General features: G+C 46.8%; 2 protein-coding genes across 2 annotated transcripts in view; one reads left to right on the plus strand and one right to left on the minus strand.

Moving 5' to 3' along the window:
- Positions 1 to 24,201, plus strand: part of CPNE1 (copine 1) — a 410,662-nt gene that overhangs the window by 117,441 nt on the left and 269,020 nt on the right. The window lies entirely within an intron of this gene.
- CNBD2 (cyclic nucleotide binding domain containing 2) overlaps positions 12,754 to 24,201 on the minus strand; it is a 40,948-nt gene continuing 29,500 nt past the window's right edge. Inside the window, exons 10-12 of the mRNA XM_069495415.1 lie at positions 23,021 to 23,141; positions 17,990 to 18,153; positions 12,754 to 13,049 (exon numbers count right to left, since the gene is read on the minus strand). Coding sequence (XP_069351516.1) covers positions 12,755 to 13,049; positions 17,990 to 18,153; positions 23,021 to 23,141 — 580 coding nt within the window. The 3' untranslated portion in view covers position 12,754. The remainder of the gene's footprint in view (positions 13,050 to 17,989; positions 18,154 to 23,020; positions 23,142 to 24,201) is intronic.

Raw genomic sequence — 24,201 nt, forward strand, 5'->3', positions numbered from 1 at the left:
CTGTCTCCCGCCCCCCCGCCCCCCCCTCCTCCCCGTCTCTACTAAAAAAATAGGAAGAAATTAGCCAGACAACTAAAAATAGGAAAAAAAAAAAAACGGGCCTGGTGGTGCATGCCTGTAGTCCCAGCTACTCAGGAGGCTGACGAAGGAGGATCGCTTGAGCCCAGGAGTTTGAGGTTGCTGTGAGCTAGGCTGACGCCACGGCACTCTAGCCAGGGCAATGGAGTGAGACTCTGTCTCAATAAATAAATAAATAAATAAACCATTTCTGCAACCACAGGCTGCAACATAATGCCTGACACAGCAGGTGCTTAGGAAATGGCAGCTGGATACAACAGAGATGAAAGCTCAGCGTTTCTGACTGCTGCTTGTATGACATTGCTTTTATGCGCACTGGTTGAATAGTCAAGGCTTTCCAGGCTCGAAGTTTCTATCATGGCTGACCAAACCAGAGGGTACAGGTCAGATACAGCACCACCTATCCCCGAATCAGGCAGAGGAAACATTCTCTAACAGAATACCAGAGGAGTTCTTGACTTTGATGTGAGGCTTATGAGACCCTGGCCTCCAGATGTGGGAAGACAGTGTTTCTGATGTTTCCCTGGATGGGTTGGGAGCCTGAGGACAGGTGGAGGAGGCCCTTCCAATTGCCTTTCCAACCGAGCATCAGTCCTGAACCCAATTTTCTTTCCTGTTGATGCCCCTATGAGACAGATATTACAGACTGAGATGGGCTTCAGAGAAGCACATTTCCTTGAATCTCTGGCCTGGAGGAGACAAACCAGGTGTCCACCCAGGTTTGTGCACCTAGACAACTCGTCCCAGGCTGGGACTGGTTTGCAAGCTCCAAGTCCACCAGGGCTGGTGATAAAAGCCAAAGCAGAGCCTCCTCTGTAATTTAAGTTCTCCAGGAGGCTACGGCTCATAAAGAGCTCAGAGGTAAGGTCAGTTCTCAGGTAGTCCTGGAGCCCTGGGGCAAAGATAACCCTCAGTGGACAGAAAAAGGAAAGTAAGGTCCAGAGAGGGCCAGGCCCTGCTGGGATCATGCCTTTTAGCTAGCAGTTTGAATTGATAGGGAAAGAGCACTGGAGAGGGAGTCAGAGAATCCAGTTGTAGTATAAGCTCTGCCACTGGCTGGGGACCTTGGTGAACTGACCCTGTCTGGACCCTGTCTGGACAGTCTCCATCTGTAAAATGAGGGCTTTCTTCTGGCTGGTTGATAATGTTTGCCTCTCCAGATCAGATGCTGGGCCTCTCAAGGCCACGAGTTTCATCAGCAGCAAAACCAGGGCCAGAAGCTTCTAAATACCATTCTCTATGAAAAGGAACCACGGTCCTTGGAGAAATGGGCTGCAGCAGGGAAGGTACAAGATCATCCTAGAATATCTTGTGCAGGAAGCCAAAAAGTGCTCAAAGAATGATGGGAACATGTCAAAGGACACAGAAGCTGGCTTGAAGTGGCTTCCATTGTCCAAATCTGTGACAACTGAAGCATCAAAATGTAGAAGGATTTGTGTAATGATACAGATGATAACATCCTGAATAAAACAGGAAGCCACGAGTCCAGTTCTATTAATATAAATAAATGAATAAGGGGAAAGTTTGATGAGGAATGAGATATTTACAAAGTTTGAAAGTCCCTGCTCACAAAATATTTATTAAAAGAGAGTAAGACTGGGCAGGCGCAGTGGCTCACACCTGTAATCCTAGCACTCTGCGAGGCCGAGGCGGGAGGATTGCTCGAGGTCAGGAGTTCGAGACCAGCCTGAGCAAGAGTGAGACCCCGCCTCTACTAAAAATAGAAAGAAATGATCTGGACAGCTAAAAATATATATAGAAAAAATTAGCTGGGCATGGTGGCACATGCCTGTAGTCCCAGCTACTCGGGAGGCTGAGGCAGAAGGATTGCTTGAGCTCAGGAGTTTGAGGTTGCTGTGAGCTAGGCTGATGCCACGGCACTCTAGCCCAGGCAACAGAGAGAGACTCTGTCTCAAAAAAAAAAAAAAAAAGACAGTAAGACACAATCAACAGAGTCAAAAGGCAACTTACAAAATGGGAGAAAATATTATCAAACCATATATTTGATTATGGGTTAATATCCAAAATAAAGAGCTCCTACAACTAAATAACAAAAAAATCAAATAACCTGATTATAAAAATGGGCAAAGGACTTGAATAGAGATTTCTCTAAAGATGACACACAGATGGCTAACAAGCACATGATGAGATGCTCAACATCACTGATCATCAGAAATGCAAATCAAAACCACAATGAGATATCACCTCATAACCATTAGGATGGCTAGTATCAAAAAAACCAGAAATAACAAGGGTCAGCAAGGCTGTGAAGGAATTGGAACCCTTGTGCACTGTTGCCAGAACTGTAAAACGGTGCAAACACCATGGAAAGCAATATGACTGTTCCTGACCAAATTAAACATAGAACCACCATATGATCCAGCAACAACATTTTTGAGTATACAGTCGTCTTTCGGTATACTCAGGGGGACTGGTTCCAGGACCCTCGTGTATACCCAAATCCACACATACTCAAGGCATGCTCAAGTCCTGCTGCAAAACCCATGTGTAGGAATGGTGGACTCGCCATATATTCGAGTTTCGTTTGGTTAAAAAATATTCTCTATAAGTGGACCCGCACAGTCCAAAGCCATGTTGTTCAAGGGTCAACAGTACATCCAAAGGAATCAAAAGCCGGGTCTCAAAGAGATATAGTAGGCAGGTTACTTAAGCCTTAGAACTTCAACTTTCTCATTTAAAAATTGGGGATAACATCAACCTTGCATTTGTGTTAGGAAGTGCCAAATGCTGTTCTGAATTTTTTACGTGTGTTAAATCCCCCATCCTTAAAATCTTTTTTCTTTAAACTGAAACCACACTCCTGCCAGCCACCTACACTTCTCTCACAGCCTCCCTTGTCTCAGGAAATGGCTGCTCCATCCTTCCACCTGCCCCCACCAAAGTCTTTGGGGTCAGCTGCGACTCTCCCATTTCTCACATTCGGTCCAACAGCTAAGTCTCTCCATTCTGTCGACAGAACATGTCCAGGATCGGTCCCTTCTCAACCTCTCCACCACAACCACTCAATCGAGGCCCCCACAATCTTACTACTGGGATCACTGCAGTGGTTTCCTCCCCGACCCCCGCCCTCTTCCACCCTCGTGCTTACCCAAGTCTGTGGCCAGAGCATACTCCTCCTCCGCTAGGAACCTTCCAAAAGCTCCTTCACACGACTCTGATCTGGCCCCCAGGCTCGCTCTGCTCTTGTCTCTTTGCCATTTCTCTCTCCTTTGACTCCATTCTGGATACACCGGCCCTCTTGCTGTCATTTAGCCATGCTTAATGACCCTGATTTTTCTGGTGCATTTCTTGTCTGTTCCTTCACCACCAACCCAGAACATAAGGTCCTTGAGGCCAGGGATTTTGCTTGGGTCCTGTATCTCCAAACCCTGACCAGCTCCTCTCCCCAGAGCATATCTGCTGGTTGGATTCCTGTAGATTTTAGGTTCAGTCCTGCCAGCTCCCATAGGCCTCCCTGTCTCGTGGAGATGCCCAGGAATCTGGAGGCTGAGGGACCAAGAGAGGGACAGAAGACAGCACTGGTGTGAAGGGAGGGGAGCAGGTGGCAGCCAGTGGTCTCCAGGGCTCTTCTCTCAAAGAGGAGGAGGAGGACCCCATGAGCTGGTAATCTTTGAAGCTGGTGAGGACATGAACAACAATGGAGCAGTCAATGTGCAAATGCAGAATGATTCACTGGTGAGAGCTTTTTATATTATATGTGCAAGTGCCCTAGCTGCTGTCATCTGTTAAACTGAGAAATACCCACACCAAGGACGCTTCAGTTCATCTCTGATGGCAGGGCTGGCCTCCCTGCCGGTCTGCAGGGCTCACAGACCTGCTATCTGTACCCTTTTGTCCCTTCCAGCCCTCTTTCCTCCCACCCCAGGCATCTGCTTTATGAGAGTCAAACTCTGAAATTCATGCTTTACATGAACGACTTAATTTAATCTTCACGACTTTACGAAACAGATGCTTTTATTATTCCCATAGTACAGATGAGGAAACTGAGGCAAAGAGGAGTCACTTGCCTAATGTCACACAGCTGGTCTGGGGCAGAGTGGCCTAAGTCTAGAACCCGTGCTCATAACTGCCACCCATGGCTCTGTGATAGCAGTAAAATTGGACAAATGGAAAGAGGAAAGGGGCTGCTTTAATTGGGAGGAGGTTTCCAGAAGAATGATGAGCAATTCTTCCCCATCTCCACCTTATACACAACAAGAAAACGTCTTTTACAGTAGCACGAGTTTTTAAGTTATGACAGGAAGGATTTCCTGACAGTATCTATTTCAAGATAAAAATCTGCTCTCAGGAAAAGCTATGGTCTCAGTCTAACCGTTAACATTATAGATGACCAGTTTTGTTAAAGCTTACAGGCCCTGAGTCCACTGCCTTCCTCCATGTGACCAGTCTTCAATCAGGGAGCGAAGGGGGAATAGCCCTCACCCACAGCCAGCCGCTCTAGACATAAACTTTGTGGTGTCAGAAGGGATCTGAGGCAGAAAGTTCTATCTAGAGCTGAATAGAGACAGGTAGACCCCTAATTTAAGGTACCCACAAAGAAGGGAAGAGCACAGCAAATTGAGTAGGAGACACATAAAAAAGAAGGGAAAGTGGCCAGGTGCAGTGGCTCATGCCTGTAATCCCAGCACTTTGGAAGGCCAAGGCGGGAGGATTGCTTGAGCCCAGGAATTCAAGGTCAGCCTGGGCAATATAACGAGATCCTATCTCTACAAAAAATAAATTAGCTAGGCATGGTGATGTGTGCCTATAGTCCCAGTTACTCAGGAGGGCAAGGCTTGAGCCCAGGAGTTCAAGGTTGCAGTAAACTATGATTGCATCACTGCACTCTAGCCCGACAGCACAGTGAGAACTTGTCCCCCCAAAAAAAAGGAAAAAGGAAAAAAAAAAAGGGAGTGAAGACAAACTTACCCCACCTCGTAGGGTAAGAAAAACTTTGTTACTTTCCTAAGGGACCGATCAGATTCCTCCTTTCCAATAATGAAATACCATGTTTATCTTTTTGCCTTGGCCATCAGGGAGCTCAGAGCCAGTTTTTTATTTTGTTTTGTTCTTTAATAGGCTTCATTTTTTATAGCAGTTTTAGGTTCACAGCAAAATTGAGTGGCAGGTGCAGCAATTTCCCATATACCCCCTACAGTCATACATGCAGAGGCTCCCCCATTATCAGCATCCCCCACCAGAGTGGTACAGTCGTTACAAATGAGGAACCTACCCTGACACATCATTATCACCCAGAGTCCATAGTTTACTTTAGGGCTCACTCTTGGTGTACATTCTACGGGTTTTGACAAATGTATGATAACATGTACTCACCATTATAGTATTATACCGAGTAGTTTTACTGCCCTAAAAATCCTCTATGCTTCATCTATTCATCTCCCCCTCTCCCCAACCCCTGGAAACCACTGATCTTTTTACTGTCTCCATAGTTTTGCCTTTTCCGTAATGTCATATAATTGGACATACAATACGTAGCCTTTCAGATTGACTTTTTTTCACTTAGTAATATGCATTTAAAGTTTCCCCATGTTTTTTCATGGCTTGATAGCTCATTTCTTTTTAGCACTGAATAATATTATATTGTCTGGATGTAACCCAGTTTATACATTCACCTACTGAAGGACATCTTGGTTGCTCCCAAGTTTTGGCAATTTATGAATAAAGCTGCTATAAATATTTGTGTGCAGGTTTTTGTGTGGACATAAGTTTTCAACTCCTTTGGGTAAAAACCAACAAGCACAACTGCTGGATCATATGGCAGGAGTATGGGTAGTTTTATAAGAAACTGCTGAACTTTCTCCCAAAGTGACAGTATCATTTTGCATTCCAACCAGCAATGAATGAGAGTTTCTGTTGCTCCACATCCTCACCAGCATTTGGTGTTGTCAGTGTTCTGGCTTTTGGCCATTCTGTGTGTAAAAGTCAGGTTTTATAATCATCATGGCTAACGCTTATACAAATCCATATTGACGTCCTTCATTTACTTCTTGGTCTGAATTGTCTAATTTCTAATGAAATAACATGTTTTCCTTTTCACCCTGGCTATCAGGGAGCTTATCAACAAATTAAAAAATCAGGCCGGGCGCGGTGGCTCACGCCTGTAATCCTAGCACTCTGGGAGGCCGAGGCGGGTGGATTGCTCAAGGTCAGGAGTTCGAGACCAGCCTGAGCGAGACCCCGTCTCTACTAAAAATAGAAAGACATTATATGGACACCTAAAAATCTATATAGAAAAAATTAGCCGGGCATAGTGGCGCATGCCTGTAGTCCCAGCTACTCGGGAGGCTGAGGCAGTAGGATCGCTTGAGCCCAGGAGTTTGAGGTTGCTGTGAGCTAAGCTGACGCCACGGCACTCACTCTAGCCTGGGCAACAAAGTGAGACTCTGTCTCAACAAAAAAAAAAAAAAAAAAAAAAAAAAAAAAAATTAAAAAATCAATTATCACCTAATTATAAAGTCAACTAGAGCCAACATTTGCACATATCCATATTATCTTTTCCTATCTTCTTCTTCTTATAGTTGTAATTTTTATTTTATTTTGAGATAATTTCACACTTAAAATTGCAAGAATGATACGGCTGCTGTGAAAAACAATATGATTATTCCTCAAAAAATTAAAAATGAAATTACTATATGATCCAGTAACTCCACTTCTGGATATATACCCAAAAGCAGGGTCTTAAAGGGATATTTGCACATCCATGTTCTTAGTAGCACGATTCACAATAGCCAGACGATGGAAGCAGCCCGTGTGTCCATCAATGGATGAATGGATACACAAAATGTGGCATATGTCAGTACATACAATGTAATGTTGTTTAGCCTTAAAAAGGAAGGAAATTCTGACACATGCTACAATATGGATGAACTGTGAGGACATTATGTTAAAGGAAATAAGCCAGTAGCAAAAAGACAAATACTACATAATTCACATATCGGAGGTACCTTAAAGTAGTCAAATTCATAGAGACAGAAAGTAGAATGGTGATTACCTGAGGCTGGGGTGGGGCAGGGAGATGGAGAGTTAGTGTTTAATGGTGACAGAGTTCTAGATTTGCAAGACGAAATGAGTTCTGGACATGGATGGTGGCGGTGGGTGCACAGTGTGAATGTACTCAATGCTACCGAATTGTACACTCAAAAATGATTAAGATGGTAAATTTCACGCTATCTGTATTTGACCATAATTAAAAGTATATGGTTTTTAATTACAAGAATGGTTCAAAGAACTCCTAAATACCCTTCACCCAGATTTGCCAATTGTTATCATTAGACTATATTTTCTTTACCATTCTCTAAATATACATATTTTTCTAAATAATTTGAAAGTTAGTCAAAGAAATCATCTCTCTTAACCACCAAGTATTGCAGTGTGTATTTCCTAAGCAGAAAGAGATTCTCTCACATAACATAGCACCATTATTGATATCGGGAAATGCAATACCATTAAATCATCCACCGTTCATTTTCACATGTCAATAACCCATTTTCTTCTCAATCCTGATTTTCTGTTGGGGGTGGGGAGGCTTTGGAAGTAGGAGAATAGGTGGGGACAAAAGAAAAGAGACGGTCAGAGGCCCTGGCCAGCCCCTGCGTTGGGAGTTAGGATTGAAAAGCACCTACTGGTCCCCTCAAATTATACAGATGACAGGAGTGAAGCTCCAGAAAGGGAAGGCGCCTGGCTGAACGTCACACAGCACGTGTCTGACTTCGCCACCTCTTATTGTTCCAGCTCTCACAAGTGTGTGTTTCCACAGCCTGGCAGCAGCCACGAAAAACTTTTGTTCTAGCTTTCGTGCTGCTTCTCAGCCCCCTGCAAACTGCTACTCATCCTCCTTGTCTGCTCTGAGCCAGTGATTACAAACTCTGCACCTCAGCACCCTGGTAGTTAAGCCCCAACAGGAGGAAGGCATCATGGCAAAGTGGCCTCTTGGTGTACTCTCCTGAAAACATTTCCCTGTGATGTGGCCCTTCCCAGTTGCGAAGTGACCCATTTCTCCTCTTAGACTTTCTGTAACTGGAAGGTAAGCGTCTTCTATGAGTTACATAAAAGGAATAGAGTATTTCAAGACTGCTTTTGCTTCCAACCCCAAAATGGGATCTTAAACACTTCCTATAACAAATGCTGGCAATATCTCCTGTGTGGTTTTTGTTAGTTTGGGACAGGCTCTTGCTCGGTCACCTGGGGTAGAGTGCAGTGGCATCATCATAGCTCATAGCAACCTCAAACTCCTGGACTCAAGAAATCCTCCTGTCTCAGCCTCCTGAGTAGTTGGGACTACAAGTGTACACCACCACACGTGGCTAATTTTTCTATTTTTGTTGTTGTTGTTGTTTGTTTTTTTGTAGAGATGGGGTCTCACCACATTGTTCAGGCTGGTCTTGAACTCCTGGCCTCAAGTGATCCTTCCACCTCAGGCTCCCTAAGTGCTAGTGTCACCAGCTCCCTGAACCTCTCTATGCTTTTGTATAATCTCCTCCCTTAACTGACTAGTTGAAGTTTTTGAGTTGTTTCCCAGCAATGGTGGATTTTCTGCAAGACAAGGAGATTCCCAGGGCCCCTGAGCAAGGTTCCTGATGCCAAGAATCACCAGGCCCCATGACCTGCCCGCGCACAGGACCTGCCCCAGTGCAGTAGCCCCTTGTTAGTTACACCATGACCTGCCCCCAGGGGCCCTCCTTTAAAAGCCCATGTTCTCCCCTGGGCGGGAAGACAGATTTGAGGCAGCTTCTCTTGTTCTCCTTGTGGAATTATTAAAAATTCCTTTCTACCTTGGCAGTCCTCATTTTTCTCAATAATTGTATCTTTGTGCAACGAGTAACTGGACCTAGACCGAAACCCCTTTGCAGTTTTGGCAACACTGCGTGAACCACCATGTCCAGCCCGTGTTTGTCTTTCAAATGGTTTTTGTTTTGTTTTGTTTTGTTTTTTACATTTTCCCCAAACAATGGAAGCTTTTAGTGCTAGGGGCTGTATTTTTGGCTCCAGTGGCCTGGGTATGCCTCCCCAAGGATGACTGTGCCTATTTACATATGGAAAATCACTCCAGAGGACAGTTCTATTCTCTCTAGCACAGCTTCAGGGTTGTGTGTAGAGGGTTTCTTTCTTGAAAACAGGTGGTTCCTTTGGGATAGGTGCATGACAATGGTGTGACAGACAGCACATACACTGCAATGCTGGTTAACTGGGAGGGCGCTGGGATGCAGTTTTCCTGAATTTCCATGGATTCCCTGGAAAAACCACCTGGTAGCTGAGTGAGCTTAGACAAGGCCTTTGCCTCTCTGGGCCTCAGGCTCCTCAGCTGTCAAATGGACAATGCCACCTGGTTAGTTGCCAGGAACTGTTTTCAGGATAAGTGGTAGCCTCTGCAGAGTGCCTCACATAACTCCTGGCAGACACGGAGCACCCCACACCTGAGCCCAGGCCCTTCTGCCTGGCTCCTCATGCACGCTGGAGCACTGTGGGCTTCCTGCCCCCATGGCTCTGTGCCTAGGGACAGCGAGGACCTCTGTAGCACTGAAAACATAACTCTTGCCAATGCTTGTGGTGCCCGGGTATCGTATTTACTCCTTCTGGACGAACTTCTCTCCCAGACAAATGCTAATTTGCCCTCCCCTGCCTGGTCTCATGCCTGTTCCATGCTGCAGAGCGTACGTGTTTGTAGGGGGTGGGGGCAGCCTTGAGAACCACAGCTCGTTCTGAAGCTCACAGCCTGCAAGCCGGGAGGCCCTCACACATTTACAAGCCCCCACAAGCCCTCCCCACACTGTCCCATCCATTCTTCTTTTCCAGACAGCACCCTCCCCGCACGGTGCTTGGTAACAGTTTGGTGCCCTTCCTCCACTGTCCCCTGCGAGGCTGCCCCTTCATGTTTCCATGAGCCCCTTCACTTAGAGAAGAGTGGGGGGGTGGGTGAGGAGTCAGCCAGGCCCCCCACCCCAAATCACTCCGTGATGGCCTGTATCACTGACTATAAGAGCCCAGTCTTCCAAAGTCTCGTTTCCTATCCCTTGAAGAAGGGGGAAGAGAGTCTCTGGACGATCAAGTTGATCTTGGTCAAAAAGAAGCTAATAACACTGAACGTGTATTGAGCACGTACCATGTGCCAGGGACTTCGCACATATAACCCGAACATAACTAGGGCCTCGTGCTGCCCACCCTGCCTGGTGACTAAACCAACCCAGAGACAGCAGTACTGCATCATACTGTCATTAAGAGCTATTCGAATGTTCACTTAGTTTCTCAAACAAATGCCAAGGAGGACACATTCCTGATGCACAGAAAAGCTCCCCGAAGCCCTCTTTAGACAGTTCTCATTCTCAGGTTCTTGAGTTACATACATAGCGGCTTCAGAAAAGCTTTGCTCTTGCTCTGCTCCCCTCAGACCTCCGGAAGCCCAGCCTAGGCCCCCGCCCCCTGTTGCTCTTCTAGGCTACTTTCTCCCCCATTGTTCCCCTAGAAAACATGCTCTGCCTGTTATTCTAGAAGCTTTTTTCTCAGTTCCCAGGAAGGGGGACCCAGGGATCTTCATGAGCAAAATATTTCACCTTGTCACATATGTACCACCTCTTTTAATACTCAACAGCCATCAAGTGGCAGAGCTGGCAGGACTCAACAGGTCACTGGACACCACAGCAGATGCTCAGCAAGGTGACTGTCATATAATAAGCACTCAATATATGTTAGCTCCTCTTCCTTCTTTTGGCCATGCCATGTCTGCTCAAGAATCTTCAAGGGCTCCCTATTGTCTAGAGCAGGGGTCAGCAAACTATGGCCTGCAGGTCAAATCTGGCCTGCCACCTGTTCTATAAATAAAGTTTTATTGGAACACAGCCACATCTATTTGTTTACATATTTTCCACAGCTGCTTCCATGAGCAGTTGTAACAAGACAATATGGCCTACAAAATCTAAAGTATTTACTATCTGGCCCCTTACAGGAGGAGTCTCCTGATCCCTCGCCTAGAGAATAAAGGGTAACAGAGACGGCACCTTACCCTCCTTTGACTCTGCCAAGGAGCAAGCGCTGATAAGTAAATTTCAAATGAATTAACAAGAAGTTCATGTCATCAACTTGGAGCCACAGCCCCAAATGCAAAAAGATTCCTAAATATAGTCAGACACCCCAACTTACCTGGCCCCAGCAGAGTGACCCCTTGTCCCTGGTGGTCGCAGACAGCCTTTCCAGGACTGCTGCAGCCAACCCTGACTCCTTGGCTTTGAAGCTATCAGAGAATCAAGGTCCCAAAGCCCACTGTCTCTTTACCCTTTAATATCCACACCCGCTTTCAGAGAGAAAAATGTCATAAGCCTCCTTTTTGGGTATGCAACATGAAAACAGTTTTCTTTTAAATTCAACAAGCAGAATTACAATGTTGAATATGCTTTTCAAACTGTACTCACCCTTCATTCATGAAAACCGTCGATCTTGGCCAACTTGCTCATTTCACCATTGGGGAAACTGAGGTACAGGTCAAGGATTTGAAGTGCTCAAGGGGGTCCAGTGAAGGAGAAATAGAGCCGTCTCGCCAGAGCTCCCGGTTCCTAGCTCAGCACTCAGGTGTTCCTCAGAGCCTGCTCCTTGCCGGGGTGGGGGAGGTGAGGGGCCCAGGCTCCCGAGCTGCTGCCATGGCCTCTACCAGGCCCCTCAACGCTCTCACGCTAACCTCTGGGGTTTCCTAAGGGAGTGGGGGGATCTGGGGCTTGGTCTGTGGTGTGAAAGCTGTTTAGAGACAAGAACCCTGAGTTCTAGGCCCAGGCCAGTGACAGGTGGCTCCAGATTAAAGACCCCCCCCCCACTCCAGAGGGACGGAGGTGCCCTCTTTAGCTGCCACTCTCCTGCGTCTGTGTCTCTGGCCTGCCCCTCTGTCACAGCTCCTGTCACGCTGCCCCGTCTGCATCTCTCTGGCTGCTTGTACCACCACCCCCAGGACCCCCATGATACAGGCTCTCACTCCACTCTCTGGCCATGCCCTGCCAGTCTGACAGAGGCACAGCCCACAGCCTGCAGGCCCAACACAGCCCACGTATGTGCTGTGTTTGTCTGACACTGTTCTAAAACAATTTGAATTAGTTGCTCATATTTAAAAACCAGTAGGAATCATCTAAAATATTGCATTTCTTGATTCTCTTGAAAAATCTACAGACGGGCAATATAGGGCCTGCATCATTTTCTGGCACGACATCAACTGACTGGGGCAAATGAGCGGCTGCTCCATCTGGATGGAGAATGTACACATCAGGTCCCTAGCGCTGCCTCCCCAGCCCTGCAGCCATGCTCCTTTAGATGACCTGTCTGGCCTTGGACGGCATTTGTGTTTGCAACCCTAGTCTTGGCCACTTTGATTTGACCACCACCTGCTCCCTCACTCCACTCCGCCTCCCACCCAGCTCACCAGATAAGACCCTCCCACCCTGAGACCATCCCCAGCGATGAACCCATCCACACCTGGACTCTGAACAATCCAATCACTTGGCCAGGCACGCAAAGGGAGGCTGTGCCCCAGTTGCTGTCCCCAAACACCCCTCTGGACCCATAGCTCAGCCCTTCAGGCCCCTTTCCTCCAAGTACCACAACTGCCATGGTGGGCACTAGGCAGACATGGTGGCCAGTCCAACATCCTTTATTGGTTCTAAACAGGGAACCCCACGTTCTTCTACTGAGGCAGGAATTCCTGGATTCTGTACCTGGGTGCTGAGATGGCCTGGACAATCCTCAGTGGGGGGAGGTATTTCCGGGGTGCCATAAAAATAGGATGATGAGGTTTAGTCTTCTTGTTGATACTACACAAATCCAGGACCAGGCACTTGGGGTCGTAGATCCCTTTCCTCCTGTGCCAGATTGGGGTGAACGGTGGATTCTGGCGAGACTCCATTAGCAGCCGGAACAGGTCCTTCCGAAAGACATTCCAGCTGTTCTCCTTGAGGAACTCCTGGCACATTTGTTCATCGCTGGAGGGCAGGCACAGAAGCTGAGGTTCTCACGCCAGCCCCTCCCTGCCCCCGCCCCCCAGCCTTGCCTCCTGCCCCTCTTTCCAATCCCTATGCACATGGGGTGTCGTCCCACCTCTCTGCCTGTCCCAGGCTCTCCCTCTGCCTCCATTCCCTCCCCACAACTTTATTCCCTTAGATCCGCGCTGTCCCATGCAGCGGCCATGAGCCACGTGTGCCTACTGAGTAGCTGAAGTGTGACCAGTCTGAAAGAGATGAGCTGTGAGTGTAAAATACACACCAGATTTCAAAGACTTAGGACAAAAGAATGTAAAATATCTCCTTAATAATTTTTATATTGATAACATGTTGAAATGATAATACTTTAGACATATTGACTTCAATAAAATAGATTATTAAAATTAACTTCACTTGATTCTTCTTACTTCTTATAATGTAGCTATCGAAAAATTTAAGTTCCGTATATGATCATTGACCATCAGGGAAATGTAAATCAGAACCACAATGAGATACTACTTGCACCCACTAATAATAAATATTGATGAGGATGTGGGGATATTGAAACAAAAGTTCCAACACATTGCTGGGGGGAGTGTAAACTGGAGCAACTGCCATGCAGAGCAGCCTGGCGGGTCCTCAAAGGTTAAACATACAGTCACCACATGGCCCCGCTGTTCCACTCCTAGGTATACCTAAGAGAGATGAAAATATGTCTACACTTGTACAGAAATATTCACAACAGCATTATTCATAACAGCCTAAAAGTGGAAATAATCCAAATGTCCATCAATTGATAAATGGATGAATAAAGTGTGGTTTATGCATATTATATGAAACGTCCAGGACAGGCAAACCTATAGAGACAGGAAGTAGACTGGTGGCAGCCTCACACTGCTCATGGTGCTCAGGGTCGACGCTACCCCCTTCGCTCATGGCACGTGAGGGTGGGAACGCGGGGCTGCTCTGGGGTGGGCTCAGCACCCACTGGCCTCTTTCCTTCTGAGACCACAGCAAGGGAAGGGTGTGTCAAACTTCACTGGACTTGCCTGTACTCTCTTACCTAAGGAAGTAAGCCCAATAAGTCACTAGCAAATCAGAACATTCTTCTGGCTAGTTTATGTTGACAAGGACAAAGCTGACTTTGATCCGTAGAGACTGACTTAAGAAAACACCCAGAGGTCAGCAGAGGCCACACGCTGGCCTTGTTAGGCTCAGCAGTATGACAAAGCCAGCGTCTGCCTGCTCACAAAAGCTAACTGTGAGCATCTCTTCTTTATGACACCAGGTTGACAGTTTGAATTGGCCTTGGTAGGAGTATTTACACCACAGAAATCAGAAAACACTACAAGGCAGGGTCTCCTTCCACCTCCTGAAGAGCTGGTTGTTAAAACATCTACCAGCACTGGACAGTCTCCACTTTAAAAGTTCCACTGACGCCCAATTTCTCACATAATAAATAACAACAATACCAAACTCTGACTTAGAACTTAACATGTGTCAAGCACTTTACATTGTTTAACTCATTCGATTTTCACAACCACCCCATTTCACAAACATGGAAACTGGGGCCAAAGAGGCTAAGCGACTCACCAAAACCTACAAGGGGGCAAGCGTGTGATTACTGATTCTTAAGGGATATACATTTTTTGACCCAGAGTCCAAGTTGAGACAGACAAGCTTCCACGTGTCACCTCCTGATGCTGACAGCCATATTGATTTCTAGTCTACTTTTCTTCTAGAGGCCTCAGCTTCATGTGGGGGTCTCAGTTCCTATCCCTGCCTCACTTGAGCTGAAAGCATCTGTCCTTGCAGGCTGTAAAAATTCATCCCATGATGTCCTTAAGCCCTCCAGGGCCATCCCAGCATTAGCTCACACTGTCTGCTCAGTTTTGGGATCATCTTCATTTTGACCCTTGGGGCTTCCCTGACTTTCTCGTGGAGGCAGCTATTTATCCTCTGTGGCGTGGCGAGCCCTGGAGGGGTGATTTTCAGGCCATCCAGCCCATGGTATTCACGAGACAGGTACTTCTGCCACCACCTTTGAGATCTTCAGGACCTCAGAGTCCTCAGTTAATACGTGAGGGATTTGAGCTAGATAATGGATATGTTTTCTGTCTGCTTTAGTGCAGTTCGACAATTCGTGACCAAGACAGAATCCTGTCGTCGGCATTACGGATGAGCGCGGCAAAGTGCTGACGGAGCAGTGCAGATGCTGCGTGTTCCATCTGGTCCCCTGGAGCCTATGCAAACCTTTCCTGCATTTCGATTCGACAGAGATGATCTGATACCTGTCATGTGGCAGGCATCATGTGTGCAGCGAAGGCTCCCTGAATCCTTTTTTGAATACATAGGTCTAAAAACCATTTTCTATCTTGGCAGCACAGAGGAATCAGACATCTGTGGCATCTCTGAACTGGAAGGAATCACCAGTATTTCTCGACCTGTTTTTCTCACAAAAATGCCCCAATTCTGGCTGTATCTACATATCACTTGCTCTTTAACACGTTAACTGCCATGAGAGTTGTATTTAACTCACTTTAGTTTTGACTCCGGGGCATATATAAAATCTTACTTATTGATGTTCTTATGGTTGCAATTAATATTGACAATTCAATCCTAAAAACATGGATTAAATGAATAGAAGTCAATAAATTTCATTTTTCTATTTGTTTACCTTTAAATTACACTTGAAGTTTTTATTCTATTTTCGTAATCAAAGACTGTGGCCCCAAGGAAAAGTTTGGTTTTTTGTGTGTGGCAGTCAATGTGTTAAATTTACTAATGATTTTTCTTAAGTCCATTTAGTTTCTTTTGCTTAAATATTTACTCTAGCTTTGTCCTAAGCAACAAAATCTGTCAAGTCATGGGGATAGTAAGCTAGTCATGCTGTTTTTCTAATTCACACTAGAATAAATACATAACTGTTAAAACTAGAACAAAATTTTTTTTTGAGACAGAGTCTTGCTCTGTTGCCCAGGCTAGAGTGATGTGGCATCAGCCAGGCTCACAGCAACCTCAAACTCCTGGGCTCAAGTGATCCTCCTGCCTCAGCCTCTCCAGTAGCTAGGACTACAGGCATGTGCCACCGTGCCCAACCTGTCTTATCTTTTTAAAGATCTATTTTATTTAATTAATTTATTTGAGACAGAGTCTCGCTTTGTTGCCTGGGCTAGAGTGCCGTGGAGTCAGCCTTGCTCACAGCAACCTCCAACTCCTGGGCTTAAGCAATCCTTCTGCCTCAGCCTCCCAAATAGCGGGGACTACAGGCATGTGCCACCATGCCTGGCTAATTTTTTCTATATATATTTTTAGCTGTCCAGATCATTTCTTTCTATTTTTAGTAGAGGCGGGGTCTCACTCTTGCTCAGGCTGGTCTCGAACTCCTGACCTCGAGCGATCCTCCCGCCTTGGCCTCGCAGAGTGCTAGGATTACAGGCGTGGGCCACCACACCCAGTCTAAAGATCTATTTTATATGTTTATAATATATATCAGTACAGTAATACTGTATATGGATATAATAATTAAAAATAAATTAATTAACACATGTTATTGGCCAGGTGTGGTGGCTTGCGCTTGTAATCCTAGCACTCTGGGAGGCTGAGGTGGGAGGATCACTTGAGGTCGAACAAGACCAGCCTCAGCAAAAGCAAGACCCCGTCTCTAATAAAAATAGAAAGAAATTATATGGACAACTAAAAACAGAAAAACAAAATTAGCCGGGCATGGTGGCGAGTGCCTGTAGTCCCAGCTACCCGGGAGGCTGAGGCAGGAGGATCGCTTGAGCCCAGGAGTTTGAGGTTGCTGTGAGCTAGGCTGATGCCACGGCACTCTAGCCTGAGCAACAGAGCAAGACTCTGCCTCAAAAAAAAAAAAAAGGCAAAACACATGTCATTTATATTACATATGCACACTAGGAGGTACATGCTTAAACACTTTTTAGCAATAGCAGTGTGAGATGAAAACAGTTTTGAGAACACTGGTCTGGGTAATAAATAAATGTTTACATTTTTAAAAAGTTATTTTCCCCATCATAAAAGCATTAACTTTCCCTCTGGAAAATTTGGGAATGATGAAGAAGTAAAAAGAAACACTTTTTATCTAATCTTTCAAGATAGATATTTATGAAAATTATAAAAGTAGTATGTCATTCATTACTGAAAATTTGGGGAACAAGGAAAAGAAAAAAAATAAACCCACTTGGAATGTCCTATCCTGACAACTGTTAAAAAATTTATCTTTTTTCCCTCATTACAAAAGCAATGCATACTTATTGCAAGAGCAAACACGAGAGGAATATAAAACATATAACCAGAAAGTCCCCTTTAGTCCTGCCTTCCAGAGAAAACAATTATTACAAATTGGATAATATCACAGCCATTATCATTTTTGCTTATTTCCTTTTAGGTTTTTCTTGTACAAGTGCTTTACAAAGCCATAGACATAGTATATGTACAATTTGGTGCGGCCCTTTCATATATCATTATATCACCCATTTTACCCTGCTGCTATAGAACCATTAAACTTACCTTTTTAAAATAACCCAATTACATTCTATCAAGGGAATGTCTCACAATTTTCTAAACCTTCCCTTTAGTGAGGCACATCTGGGTAGTGGTGTCATTGTTTTTCTCTCTGTTATGAATATGACTGCTGTGAACATCTTAAAGCGGGTAGTTTTCCCCATATTTTGGCTACGTAAAGATAAGTTCACAGATGAATCACTGCCTCACAGGGTTGAGACAGTTTTATAGCCCTTGAAACACAATGCTAAAATTATCAAAAGGATTGAGCCAATTTGGAATGTACCAACAACTACCAGTGTCATTTCACCCTTGTCAGCACTAGGTATCATCAGTTTTTTTCTTTCTTTTACTAAAATAACAGGTGAAAAAATTGTTCATTTTATCTGATGGGATTTATGCACATTTCCAGCACTGACCTGGGATACTCAATCTTGGACTTGGACAAATTCTCTTTTATCTCATCATCAATCAGTTCATAAAAGTTGTCTCTCCTCATCCGTATCACCTCAGCTCCCAGGCTCATGAGGATTAAGGGCCGTGTGTCACGCTGGTTGTCCTGGAGGAAGAGCGGGTGAAAGCCCTAGAGGGAAGAAGTCACAGGAAGTTAGACCTCAGAGACCAGCCAGTTCCGCCAAGCAGATTTTCCAGATGGGAAAAAGAAGGCCTCAAACAGGAGGTGATCCATCTGGGGTCACGGAGCAAGTGAAGAGGAGAAGTCCAGGGCTCCTTTCGCTACAGGACATCAAAGTCCTCCACCCCTGGAATCCGAACAGCCCCTAAAGCATGTCAGCTGTTGTCCCGCCTCCACAGAGCTGGCTGTGCTCCCAGGGCCTCCTCTATGCCCACTTCCACAGCTGCTCTCCAGCTCTCCCCAGTGTCCAATCTCAACGCTTCCTTTTGCCAGGTGAACCCATTTTCTCTTCCTCAGGTTTTACGACAAACATCCAACAGCTAGTCCTCTTCTAGACCTTCCCTTTTTAGCCATTCCCACCCCACCCTTTTTTGCAGGCCTCAATTCTTTCTCCCTCCATCATAGACTTGGGTGGCCGCTGGTCCTCCTCTCTGCAGCTCATGTTGTTCCTCCTGGTCTTTGGCTTGGACGCACCTGGTTCTATCTGGAAGGGAGATGGAGACCTACAGACACATCTGTTTGCTCTATGGAGAACGTAATCCCCTTTTTAAGGAGACACCTTGAGATGAGCAGAGCCAGGACTAGAACCCTTGTTGCTGAACTCCCAATCCAGTGCTCACTCTTCAGCCTTTTGGCTATTGATCAAGTCTCAGGCAAGGAGGGGTAGGGGGAGGAAAGGACAGTAGCCCTAGAGCCACCAGCACCCAGCTGTCTTGGGCTCAAGAAGAAAAGGGGCAACAAACCAAGAGGCCTGCTCTATGGAGGCCATGTCGGATTGGGACTAATCCTGGCCTCAGAAGGTAGATCCAAATTTTTACTTGTTATGGACTTTGGGCAAGTGATACCTCCCTGGGCCACTGTTTGCTCACCTATGAAATGGAGATGAGAACGGCTGCCCCACCTGTCTCTGAAGGATTCTGAATCTGAAAGGAACTGTGAAGTGGGATTTGGAACACCCCTCACCACCACCACCATTTGGGTTCTAGACCTTAAAGGAAGACCATCTACAAATTCCTGGGTGCTCTGGGCCTTGTCTCTCCTTGATAAGAACGAAAGGGAGATATGTTCCCTTTCCTATGAAGCTGCCGAAGGTCTAAGCAAGATGGCATGTGTGAGGAAGCTCAGGGGGACATGCAGGCCCTCACATGCTGCTCATGTTCAGCACGGAGGGCACCGAGGCCCTCCTAGCCAATGCCAGGCCTTGTGCAGAACCAGAGTGGCTGCCCTTACGCCAGCTCCCACTGTGTGGAGGAAACATGGATATATAACCGAATCCTTACAACCACCCCAGGGCAGAGGAATTGCCCTCCTCAGACGTGCAAAACGAGGTGCAGAAAAGGAAATTTACTTGTCCATGGCCATGTGTCTTATAATTCCAGTAGCCATGATAACAACGATGATGCTGATGACAATGATGATAACAGCACCAACTAACATTTATGAAGCATTCACTAAATTCCAGGCCCTCTTGTAGCTTTTGTGTATATTAACTCATTAACCCTCAAAACAACCCACTGAGCTAGCTCCTACTGTTACCCTCATTTTACAGATGAGGATGTTAGAAAACCATCCAATATCACACAGCATGAAAACAGTAAAGCTAGGGTTTGAACCCAGGTGGTCTATCTTCAGAGTCCAAGATGACAGCCACTACAATATGAGGAAACTGAGGCACAAAGAGGTTAAGTAACTTGCCCAAGGTAACAAGACATAAAGTGGTAGAGCCAGAATTTGAACCCAGGGAGCAGCACTGTCCTGCTTACACTTTCCAGTCCACCCTCCCTGGCCTCCAGCTGGAGTCAGGTCAATTCTCTGTCTAGATGCTTCCAATAGTTTCCCAAAGTGCCCAGGATGAAATCAAAGTCCCCGTCGTGCCTGCCAAGGCCTGCGCTGTCTCACCCTTGCCAAGTTCTGCAGCCCGGCCTCAGGCTGCCCCTACCTTGTTTACTCTGTTCCAGCTACCCTGTCCTCCCTTCCAGTCCCCTCCATATGCCAAGCTCCTTCCTGCCTCAGGCTCTGAACTTGCTGTTCCTCTGTCTGGAACACTCTTCCGCCAGGTTGGTCCATAGCTTGTTCTTTTCATTACTCAGGTCTCAGCTGAAACATCAGCTCCTCAGAGCAGCCTTCCCCTTGACTGCTACATTCAGGAAGCCCGTTTCTATTCTGCTCCTAGCAGCGATACAACACCTTACATATTTGCTCGTTCATCTGCTCATCGTCTGTCCTGACTAGACCGCAAGCCCCGTGAGGGCAGCAGTTACATCCGTGTACTCGCCCGCACTGGCCCCTTGTGCCATGTTTGGGGCGTGGTAGATGCTCAAGGAATATTTGCTGAACTACTGACTCAAACAGAGTCACACAACACTAAAGGTGGCAGCTCACCCAGGGAATTTCCTCATTTTCTGATGAGGACACAAAGTCAGAAAGGTAAAATGGATGATTCGCCCAAGGCCACACGGCTACCTACCAGAGGCAACATGAGAAGAGAAACCTCCACCTGTCACCTCTCTCCTGCCCTGCCCATAGCTCCGGCCTGCCCAGCCTTGACCACCTCTGAGGCCTCAGCCCCCCTGCTCCCTGGAGGAGCTGGTTCCTCTATATCTCCAGGCCCCAAATTTGAGTCTCTCCACCCCAGGCCCCGACTTCTGCTGTTCCCAGAGCCAATCCAACTCCACACTCCTGCTCCTAAGGGCGAGGACAATGTGATCTACCTTCTGGCAGGTGGATATGGTCACAGCTTTCCCCACTCATTCTCCTACCCAGGAAGCCAGGGCCCTGGAACAGGAGAACAGAGTCCCACATCACAGGCCCCTCATGGAGACAGCCACAGACATTCTCTTCAAAGGGGTCATGTTAACAAGTATTCGTTGAGGGGCTTCTATGTGCTGGCCCTGTGTGGGGAAGAGACAGCCAGGTCACTGAGCTGAGCCCCCACCCAAAGCGTTCCAGGACTTCTACAAAATCAAGGCCAAGTTTCCCACTGTAGCCTTGCGGGCCCTCGACAAAACAGACCCTGTTGTTCCTGTTCCTTCCACAGCCTCCCATTCCTGCCACCATCTACCAAACTGAGCAAGGCCTTTCCTGCCCTCCGCGCCTCCGTCCTGCCCAGGCTGCCCCAGTGTCCCTTGGCGCCCTGTGTTCATGCTGAGCTCCTCGCTCTGACACACGGACAAACTAAAGCGAAGCAGTGAAAAGGCTGGAAATGCTGTCACAGGAAGAATGACTGAAGGAATGGAGGTCATTCTGCCCGAATAAGTAAATAATTAATGGAACGCTGGCACTGTGCCTGGCTGCACAAATGTTGAATGAAAAACAACACAGCATTCCTTAAATATCTAAGGGGCATCACATGGCAAGGAAGCTGATTTCTTCTGTTTTGTTCTTGGGGGTGGGGCAGGGAGAGGAGAGGAGCTAGTTTAAAGTTGCAGGAGGCAGAGTTTTACTGGACAAGAAGAACTTCCTAGGAGCTCCAAAGTATTCAGTCAGCATCGACCAAGGGCCACGCTAGGGATTGGGGCTCCCAGACGGTACTGGGCTGACCTTCCTGGCTCTGAGGACACACAGGCCAGGGGCCAGGAACACCCAAGACCCACCATAACACAGGGTGACAAGGGCATAACAATGACCTTGGAGACACTGTGACTGAGGAACAGTGCAAAGGGCTTGGGAAGGGAGCAGGTTCCCAGAGGAATGACCACACCTTTGGGACACAGCCCCTCCCCAGCAGGCTGAGGCTTGCCGTCCCTCTGCACCCCCCAACCCCCCACGACTGCTCCTGCGCTCAGCGATGGCAGCCGCCGCCCATCTCCGGTAGTGTTCAGCTCACAGCCAAACCTGCATCAGCCACGCTTGCCCTCCACTACTGCATTCGTTCATTTTTAAACGGTCTATTTTTTAGAACAGTTTTAGATTTACAGACAAATTGAGAAGATAGCAGAGTTCTCACACCCCTACAGTTCCCCCTAACATTAACATCTAACATCATATATCTTAGTTACAACTGATGAACCAATATTGACACCTTATTACTAACTAAAGTCAATGCGTTACTGAGATCTCCTGTTCTACCTAATGTCCTATTTGTTTCACTAGCCTATCTGGGATACAACATTACATTTCATTGTCATATCTCTTTAGGCTCCCCTTGGAGCCTGTGGCAGTTTCTCAGACTTACCCTGTTTCTGGTAACTTGGACAGTTTTGAGGAGCACTCATTGGTATTTTGTGGGATGCTCCACTTGTAGAGTTTGTCTGATGTTTTTCTCAGGATTAGACTTGAGTTACAGTTATTAAGAGGACGACCACAGAAGTGCCATTCTCCTCACAGCATACCAAGGGGCAACACTATCAACACGATTTATTACCGCTGATCTTGGCCTTCATCACCCGGCTGAGGCAGTTTCTCAGACCTCTCCACTGGAAAGTTACTCCATCTCCCCCTCTTCCCATACTGTATTCTTCGAATGGAAAGTCACTGTGCGCAGACCACATTTAAGGAGTGAGGAGTTACGCTCACTTCTTTAGGACAGGGCATCTACATAAATTATTTGGAATTATTCTGAAGGAAGATTTGTTTCTTATCCTCCATTTACTAATTTATTCATTTATAGCAACATGCACCCATGGATGTTTATTTTACACTCTGGGTTAGAATCCAATACTGCTTTATTTGTTTTGCTCCAACGGCTCCAGCTGTGGCTGCTGGGAGCTCTCTCAGTGGGCCCCGCATCCCTCTGACATCCTCCCTTCCATGCAGTCTTTCCCCCCAAGTGCTCCTTCATACGCTGTGCTGTGAACAGAGCTCTCTGCACACTTACTATGATTTCTCCTTGCTCCACAGTGTGGATCTTCATGTAGGCCCCCACCGCAGCCTCCTCGGGGAGCTCACCAAACTTGGTATTGATCATGGGACATTTGATCGGATGAGCATGCTTGGATCTGAAATTCGACAGCTTGTTAGGGAGAACTCATCTGTGATGCAGCCAGCCTGAGCGAGGCCCTGCCTAACCAGCTTACACTGGTACAAGGTGAGAGCTCCCCTCCCTAGAGAATTCACACCTCCCAGAAGGTGAGAAAACTCAAGAGCCCTGAGAGAGACTGACTCCCATTGCCAGAAACTGGGGATGTGGGGAGGAGACTGGGGAGGGGCAGGAGCTGGGGCCCCTTTGAACACCTGACAGCCACTCTGTGGAAGGAGGGCTGGGGACCCCTCAGCTGGGCCAGGCCTGACGGGCCAGACGTCCAGGCCCACTTATGCTCAACGTGAGGAAGGAATTTCTAACAGAGCTGTCTGAAAATGGAATAGACTGCTTGACAAGGAATAAGCTCTGTACTCCTGGAGACAAGGCAGAAGTTGGGGCTCTACTTGACAGGAAGGCAGAGAAGAGATGGCTTATTTACTTGTTTACAAAGACAGGTTTCCCTGGGTGGCCTGGAGACCCTGTACTTTGTTCATACTGGAGTTAATTTCACACAGGCAAGCCTGCCGTGCTTTCTTTGGTCTCTGTCTGCATAGAAGGCAGAGGCAGGCTGTGCTATTTGGACTAGAGGCAGGAAAAGATTATTTACCAGCCGAGAGTATAGCTGAGCTCGCTCAGCAACATAAACAAGACAGGATTCAATTCCCAGCCCTCCAGGACATGGATGTGAATGGCACATGCCTAGCATGTCCTTTATTTTTCACTTCTGGGTCCAATCCATGCCTTCTCCCTGACTGATTCACAGCACGGAAACTCAGTCTGTTCCATCTCTACCTTCAGAAGAACTGGGACTGGGATTTCAAGCACTGGGTTCCTCGGAATGAACAGAAGTCATGGAGGCTCGTTATGGAGGCGAGCAGCTCAGACGCACTAATGGGCAAAGGACTTGAGTGAAGTGGCCCTTGTGGCGACAAGGGGATTGCGACACTGATGCCCTTTTTAGTACCATTATGATACCTCAATTCCAAATGTCATGAGGGGAGGGGGCTATGCTGCTCTGGGCTTGGGGTTGAGCTGAT

Source organism: Eulemur rufifrons, chromosome 20 (assembly GCF_041146395.1).
Source record: "Eulemur rufifrons isolate Redbay chromosome 20, OSU_ERuf_1, whole genome shotgun sequence".
Lineage (NCBI taxonomy): Eukaryota > Metazoa > Chordata > Mammalia > Primates > Lemuridae > Eulemur > Eulemur rufifrons.